Consider the following 8635-nt stretch of genomic DNA (forward strand, 5'->3'; position numbering starts at 1 on the left):
TGCTATTCTGGATGATTATATTATATTTCTCCAAGAACATGAAGAAAATGATGGAATGTTGGAAGATGATCCGATCAACTTCCTTCAGGCCATGAAAGGTTCTAACTCTCAAAAGTGGATTGATGTCATAAATGAAGAGTACAAGTCTATGCAAGACAATAAGGTTTGGGAACTTGTCCCATTGCTAGAAGGTACAAAACCAATTGGTTGTAAATGGATATTTAAAATCAAGCGGGATGCAAATGGTAATGTGGAGAGGTACTATAAGGCACGTCTTGTAGCTAAAGGTTATACTCAAAAGGAAGGCATTGATTATACAGAGACTTTCTCTTCAGTTTCATCGAAAGACTCTCTTAGAACTATCATGGTGCTTGTTGCTCACATTGATCTTGAGTTACATCAGATGGATGTTAAGACTGTGTTTCTCAATGGAGACATTGATGAAATGAACTATATGGTGTAACCAGAAAACTTTGTGTCAGGAAATCCAAAGAATATGATTTGTAAATTAAGAAAATCCATTTATGGACTCAAGCAAGCTCCTCGTCAATGGTATCATAAGTTTCAACAAATAATTATCTCATTCGGTTTTGAGATAAATATTGTTGATAACTGTGTATATCACAAGTTCAGTGGGAGTAAGTATATTTTTTTGGTTCTGTATGTCGATGACATATTGCTTGTCACTAATATTATAGGCATGTTGCACGAAACCAAGAGATTTCTATCAAAGAATTTTAAAATGAAAAATCTTGGGGACGCCTCTTTTATATTAGGGATCCAGATACATCGAGATCGTTCTCGTGGTATACTTAGATTATCACAAAAGAGCTATATCGATAAAGTACTCAAAAGGTTTAACATGTAAGATTGCAGACCAGGTGATACCCCTATTGCTAAAGGAGACAAGTTTAGTATAAATCAGTGCCCTAAAGGTAATCTTGAAATTCAGGAAATGCAAAGGATTCCTTATGCTTCGGCTGTAGGAAGTCTAATGTATGCTCAGGTATGCACGCGTCCAGATATTACGTACATTGTTAGGATGTTAGGCAGATACTTAAGCAACCCTGGTATAGATCATTGGATAGCAGTCAAAAGGGTTATAAGGTATCTTCAGAAAACAAAAGATTATATGCTCACATATAGAAAATCAGAACAATTGGAGGTCATTGGGTATTCTGATTCTGATTTTGCTGGATGTCAAGATAACAGAAAGTCTACATCAGGCTACATTTATATGTTAGCAGGAGGAGCTATATCATAGAAAAGTGTTAAACAGACACTCGTAGCTTCCTCCACTATGGTAACAGAGTTTGTAGCTTGCTATGAGGCATCAAATCATGGAATATGGTTGCGAAGTTTTATCATTGGACTGCGCATTTTGAAAAATATTAAAAGACCACTAAGGTTATTTTATAACAATAAATCTACAGTTATGTATTCCAATAACAACAGGAGCTCAACTAAGTGAAAACATGTTGATATTAAGTTACTGGTTGTGAAAGAAAGGGTACAGAGTAAACAGATATCCATAGAGCACATTGGAACAAACTCTATCATAGCAGATCCTCTTACTAAAGGATTATCACCCAAGGTCTTTCATGAGCACACTGCTCATATGAGTGTGGTGTTATTCGAGGATATCATGATTTAGTGAGAGTTTGTGGTTTTTTTGGTGTTTTGTGTTTGGTTGTATTGTTTGATCAGAATAAAGTATTTAGTTAAGACACTATGTTTCATTATGTTTGGTTTTGACCTCACTAAAGTTTAAAGTAGGACCGGTTAAAAATAGATATGTACTGATCACATTGCATGTAATTTTTATGTTGCACATCCATGATTGATCTATGTCGTTTGATATCACATTGCATGTAATTTTTATGTTGCACATCCATGATTGATCTATGTCGTTTGATTGTATTGGTATATGTGACCATTGATGGGTCATTGATCTATGTCGTTTGATTGTATTGGTATATGTGACCATTGATGGGTTTAGTCACGATAAATGTGACAAATACCGTTTTGATCCTATATTGATATTGTCAATGGACGAGATTGTTTCAAAAATACCCTTATTTGTGATAGCAAATTCCGAGCTCATAAGGTTGCACACGTTTTAATGAAACATATAGTGCCCAAGTGGGAGATTGTTGGATTAAATCTAATTATGGACATATATGTTACTTTAGTGTATAATGCTATCCTTAAGGTTAACCCGCATAAAGTGATCAATAAATTTGGGTTAATGGGTATTTAAATAGATCATGAGCTAATTGTGTAGATACCGGACTGCAATTCTAATTTTATGAGGGGCTAAATTAGAAAATTACAAATCTATATAAAAAGGTTATAGTCCCTAATCTAAAGGTTACGTTCTCTATTCTCTAATCCCCATCTAAAGAGATATTCAAGAGAAACCTTTCAAATTAGAAGATCAACCCTATTAAGATCCGTGCTAAAATCAATATGGATTCAGATATTGTTTCCGCTCATTGTTGTGTTTATTCTCTTTGAATTAATCATGGTTTTATGGATTAGATCTCAGATATAAGATCTAACAACAAGTACATTAATGTACCTCTTTGCATGAAATGGAAGTTAATTAACTAACATGGGTAACATGGCACATTGCCGACTTAATTGACCATAAAAGACAATTAACCTTAAACCCCACAATTAATGATCTTCCTAATTACTCTCATCTCATGCATGCTTTTCCTCAATCAGAGGCTTCTCTTAAAGTATAATTAATATTTCAAACTAGTGCTTAAACCATCGTAAGCCACGATGTCATTGAGTATAAATTCTCAACATAAACACTATAAATACACCCTGAAACTCCCCTAGAACTCCAAAACTTCTCAACACCAAATCCCATGGCCAACACAATGAACTTCCTCTTGACAGCATTGGCTTTCATCTCTTTGTCCAACCTAGCCATGGGCTCATTCAACATCATGGACTTTGGAGCAAAGCCCAACGGCCGAACCGATTCGGGCCAGGCTTTTCTGGCAGCATGGGCCAAGGCCTGTCGATCTAGGAGGCCCGCCTCCATTTATGTTCCGGCAGGCCGGTTTCTTTTGGGCCAAGCAACGTTTGAAGGCCCATGTAGGAATAGCAGGGTTAGCATTTTCATTGATGGGACTATTGTTGCCCCAAATGGTTATAGTTCACTGCTCAAGTGGATGCATTTTGTGAATGTTAATGGTTTGGAGATTATTGGAGGGACTCTTGATGGAAGAGGGAGGGCACTTTGGTCGTGTAAGTTGGCCGGCCGGAGATGTCCTATTGGTGCAACGGTTAGTTATGATGTCAAGTCCTTTATTGATTTTTGTTTCCTTGTTTTAATACTTGTGTCATATATAGATTTGAGCAATGCAAAACTTTTTTATTATTTTAATCCTTAGGAGGCCTATTTATTAAAACAAATAACTTTTACGTTTCTTCAAGGGTAAAAGAGTCAAAATTTCACTTACATATTTATGCACAACAATAGAATTGTAGGAGGTCTGTCTGCAAAAAAAAAATTAACCCTTATATTTTATAAATACTTGATCCGTAAGATACCCTTCTGTTTTTAAAAACTCCAAAAATGAGCTAAATTAAAGATAGATGGATCAAACTAATTTGTATCATGAGCTTTAGCAAATTTTAATCTTGTAGAAAAATGAGCTAAAAAAAAAAGATGGATCAAACTAACTTGCATCATGAGCTTTAGCAAATTTTAATCTTGTATATCATTCATATTAACCATTTTCTCCTTAATTCTTTAATCATGCAGTCACTCATCATCGCCAAATCAAAAAATGTATTGATCAGTGGACTAACCTCCATAAACCCGGAGCTCATACACATATCCATACAATACAGTCACGGCGTTACGTTGCAAAAGGTGAAGATAAGTGCGCCCAACAATAGCCCCAACACCGACGGTGTCCACGTTCAGAACTCCGTTGGTGTCACCGTTACCGGATCTACCATAAGGACTGGCGACGACTGTGTCTCTATGAAGGCGGGCGTTGAGAATGTCCTGATCGAGCGTGTCTACTGTGGTCCTGGACATGGCATTAGGTGAGAGACAATAAACCGCTCTATTTCGGTCAGAATCATTCTTATATATATATCATCATTTTGCCTTCTAAACTATGGATTCGGATCCTCTCTGCTATCAAGATAGTAGTGGAGGGACCGCTACATAATCGCAATCATTGATTATCTAATCTAATGGGTGGTTGTGATTTTTTCCTTTGAGTGCGAATTAGGAATGAGTGCAATACACAGAGGTGTGGTGAGTGTTATATATATTTAGATTGTATCATAACCGCCCACTAGATAATCGACGGTTAGGATTAAAAGTAGTAGTCTCTCCGTTACTTTTTTTTTTATAGTGGTGAGGATCCAAATTCCTAAATTATAGTCAACCGTTAAAGATCGGATCTATGACCTTAATGATATGTCAAAGGGATAATGGGATCTAAGTTTTGATTAGTATTTTGTGCAAACATTAATGTTAAGGACAAGGTCTAGTGGGTACTTTCTCTGTAAATTACCGTACACACGAATCTCTTTCCCTCTCCGTATAAAAAATAGTCTTTTATTCGTATGCTGTTAAACTTCTGAAACGTAGTGAGAACGTAAGAATGTAGTGCAAAATTAAGGATGACTAAAGTTTGAAGGGTAAAATAGTAATTATTATGATCCGAAAAGAACATATGCAAAAATCCTTTTCTTTAAATTTTTTTTCTTATATATATATATAGAAGATAAAGTATGGTCATCCTGTTCACTAAATTTTTTTATTATTAATGGTTTTTGCAGCATTGGGAGCTTAGGAAATGGGCTACATGAAGAGGGAGTGCAAAATATCACGGTGAAATCAGTGGTGTTTAGGAGAACTCAGAATGGACTACGGATCAAAACATGGGGAAGGCCCACTAGCGGATTTGTGAAGGGTGTGAAATTTCACCACGTCGTCATGAATAATGTCCAGAATCCAATCATTATTGATCAAAATTATTGCCCTGGCAACGTAAATTGCCCTCACAAGGTAAAATTCATAAAGGTTTCTTTGCAGCATCCAATATTAATAACAAAATTGGATATATATTGTGTAATCCAAAATATAATAAAAAAGAGCTTTTACTTGTATACTGCGCATACCTATGCAGTTTACAGAGTTGCCCCCATAAATCTGATTTTTGAAAAGTAAAAATTGGGCGAGATGCTCTGTTCAAAAGCTTCCATCGAGATAAAATTTCAGTGATTTTTTCCAAAAGATATATAATTAAGTTTATTCTTAATTAGCATTAGGGGATCAGTAGACTTTATTGTCACCCTTCACAAACTTATTTCTGTATCCACAAATCTAAATATTTGCTTATCTATATAGACATTCTTTAATATTGAGTTAAAATATCATTCTCACTTGACATGGTCAAATTTCAAAACGAGAAAGAGCTATAATTCCAAAAATACCCCCGACAAGAACAGAAGCTCCTTTTCCCCCGTATACTACCAACTCTATCCTACTGCACATGCGAATATGTAGATTTGGAGGGTAAATTTGTAAGTATGATTGATTTAGGTCATACTGATCATAATCCCAGAGCTCTTTGCATATCCTTTATCTGAAGTTAATTTATTTATTTTTAGTTTCATCTAAATTTGCACGCACCATATATAATTCTAGTCTCACAATAACATGTTTCTGTCACTGGTCAGAGTTCGGGCATTAAGATCAGTGGGGTGTCATTCCACGACATCAAGGGATCATCGGCAACCAAAGTGGCGGTGAAGCTCGATTGCAGCCCTAAAAACCCTTGTGTTGGTGTGGGATTGAGGGACATAAGGCTCACGTACGGGAAGAATGAGGCTCAGTCTTATTGTAGGAATGCAAGAGGGAGATCCTCTAGGGTTATAAGCCCACCAAGTTGCCTCTAATTTTGCAATTTAATCTGAGTTCTCTTTTATGTGAATTCAATAGACCGTGGTTTATCTCCGGTTGGCTTGGCCTTGTATTGTTCAAGGATTGAAGTGACATAGAGAGAGAGGATGAGCCCGAGTCTTGTGTGTGCTTCTAGGGTTTGCTTTTGTGAGTCCTGTATTGTTTTTAAGTTTTTTTTTTGGGTTGTTGTGATGTTTTAAGAATTGTAAAATGTTAAAATATTTGCTCCAATCACTAGTAGAAAAACGAGCAATCTAGACGGAAATTTTCGTCTAGATTGCTCCATTTCCCGTCTAGATTGGTTCACCTAGACGGAATCCCGTCTAGTTTGCTCCGTCTAGAATATTTCCGTCTATATTGGGGCAAACTAGACGGAATTCCGTCTAGTTTGCCAACCTAGACGGAAAACAACCTAGACGGAAGTATAGACGGATTTCTTACTTCCGTCTAGGTTGTTTTCCGTCTAGGTTGGCAAACTAGACGGAATTCCGTCTAGTTTGCCCCAATATAGACGGAAATATTCTAGACGGAGCAAACTAGACGGGATTTGCAAAATCTACGTTGCACGCTATATAATATAACATGTTCATAATATTGCACAACAACAAATCATATTCATATCCAACACACAATCTATCTAATTATATTTCAATATCAAATATAATTATATTCAAAAATTACATTCACCAAAATACTAGAAAGATACATAAATTTTTTACATAGATTATAAAGAATACAATTGTTTACATAACTTGATGAACTTTGCATAATTTATAGAATCCAATTGCATTTATTCCTCCAAATTGTTGAAGCATCATGTTTCTTCCTCCTTGATCCTACATTATACAAAATTCAACATCAATTAGTCCATGCCATGAAATACACTTAGAAAGCATTAACTTTGCAGAAGAACTAATAGGGAAATCAAAATATAACCCAAGGCTATATCAAGAGCATGCATTATTGATGCACAATGAGATGTCATTACCTATCCATGCTTAATCAAATTACAGAACTGCAATTCTTACGTCAAATATAGGCCCAATATGACTAATAAACATACAAATTGGTGTAAAATGGAAGTTTTCAAATGAGAAAAAGCAAGACCAAGAAAAATTAGAATGAAAGAGATTAGTACCCAATTCCTTTGTTTCCTCCAGTGACGAAAGCAGTTGTTCCACAAAGTGAGCAACTCTTCTTGTTTTCACACACCTTGTTCCCTCCATGCACATCTCCTATTTCCTTCAGTAATATCTGAAGCTGCTTCAAAGTAATTTTTTTTATTCGGTGATATCTGAAGCCACTTCAAAGTAATTTTAAGCCAAGTCTACTAATTAATCATAATTCAAGAAATATTATATGTCATATAAAATCAAAGTATCCATACAAAGCGTAAAACTACAGCCCCAGTGAGAAAGGTTAGGACAAATACCTGAGCATTAATCCCCTGCTCATTCACATATATGCGACCATGTATATCACGCTCCTGACAAAAGTTAGAGGATTCGTTAACAAATCATAATGAATCCAGTATCATGGCAAAGAAGCAAAAAGGACCCTAATTTTGCTACATAAGGTAACGAATGAACTCTCGATATCCTCCAAAGACGAGAAATAGAGAATTTGGCAAGGTGATTATAAATAGACACAATATACAAAACACTTATTAACCACGATACAGTTCCGAAATCCGACTACCATGTTCTTAATAAGCTTAATACAATATCCTACAATTTTAGCTAATTGTGCCATGAATGCTTAAGTAACATCTTACAATCTTGAGCCAATTATCTCATGAATGTTTAAGAAACATCAAACAAGCGCCTTTCATATTGCTTCAATACCACCATGCCAACTAACTAGTTCTCCGTCGTCTTAAGTTACTTATAGTTCTGCCTTTTTTATATAAATTATCATATTTACATAAAAGAAGAAAGAATGAAATAACATAATAAAACTCTTAGCACTTTCTCTAACTTAGAATTTTCACACATTTGCTAATCTCAATAACATACATGCCCTCGTCACTTCAGTTATCCTTTTGAACTCCTCATTCACCTCCAACTCTTGTTACTTGGCAATATCATATTAAGGTTCTCCAACTATTTCTTTTCAATGCCCCTGTCGGCTCTCTGTGAAATATTCGTTTGTCCATTGAAAATTCATGATGGGTGCATTAAAAAAATCTGACTTTTCGGAAATTTTCATTTCAATACACAAGCATGGGTAAATACAGTACTAATAAATTTGCCCACTCCACAGAATAAATTTTTTTGGAAATTAGGGTTGAAAAAAGACTTACCTCAAGAAAAGCTTGATGTTTTGAGACCACGGCTTCTGGAGAATTCCTCCAGCTCTTCAATAGCTTCTCCTTCAACTCGATGTACTCGAGGACAGCATTCTATTATCCTACTTCGTCTCTTCTCCCACTTTAAGGACAGAACCAAAGAGAAGTTTTTAGGGGCAAAAAAGGCACCTTTTTTATTTTGGCGGTGGATGCTGATAGGTTGATCTCTGAACGGGACTGCTGGGGGTGATCGATGATGTGGCGTAGTGGAGGACGGTGGATGTGAGGCCATCGGAGTTGGGTCCGGTCACCGCTGGTAAGAACGAGGATAGGAGGGAGCGGTCGCCGCCTCGGAGGAAGGCGGAGATGAGGAGGGAGCCGGCAATGAGGGTGTCGGAGGC

At 36.2% G+C, this 8635-nt stretch overlaps 1 protein-coding gene and 1 long non-coding RNA gene across 2 annotated transcripts; one reads left to right on the forward strand and one right to left on the reverse strand.

Annotated features, from left to right (window-relative positions):
- Window positions 2880-5943, forward strand: LOC109823193 (polygalacturonase-like). Its single transcript, XM_020389479.1, has 4 exons — window positions 2880-3302; window positions 3785-4074; window positions 4822-5050; window positions 5725-5943. The coding sequence occupies exons 1-4, from the start codon at window positions 2880-2882 to the stop codon at window positions 5941-5943; spliced, it is 1161 nt and encodes a 386-aa protein (XP_020245068.1).
- On the reverse strand, window positions 6630-8629 carry LOC109824705. Its single transcript, XR_002242745.1, has 3 exons — window positions 8250-8629; window positions 7086-7433; window positions 6630-6783 (listed from the first exon to the last, which is right to left on the reverse strand). It is a non-coding gene; the product is annotated as an uncharacterized LOC109824705 (long non-coding RNA).

Source organism: Asparagus officinalis, chromosome 9, assembly GCF_001876935.1.
Source record: "Asparagus officinalis chromosome 9, Aspof.V1, whole genome shotgun sequence".
Lineage (NCBI taxonomy): Eukaryota > Viridiplantae > Streptophyta > Magnoliopsida > Asparagales > Asparagaceae > Asparagus > Asparagus officinalis.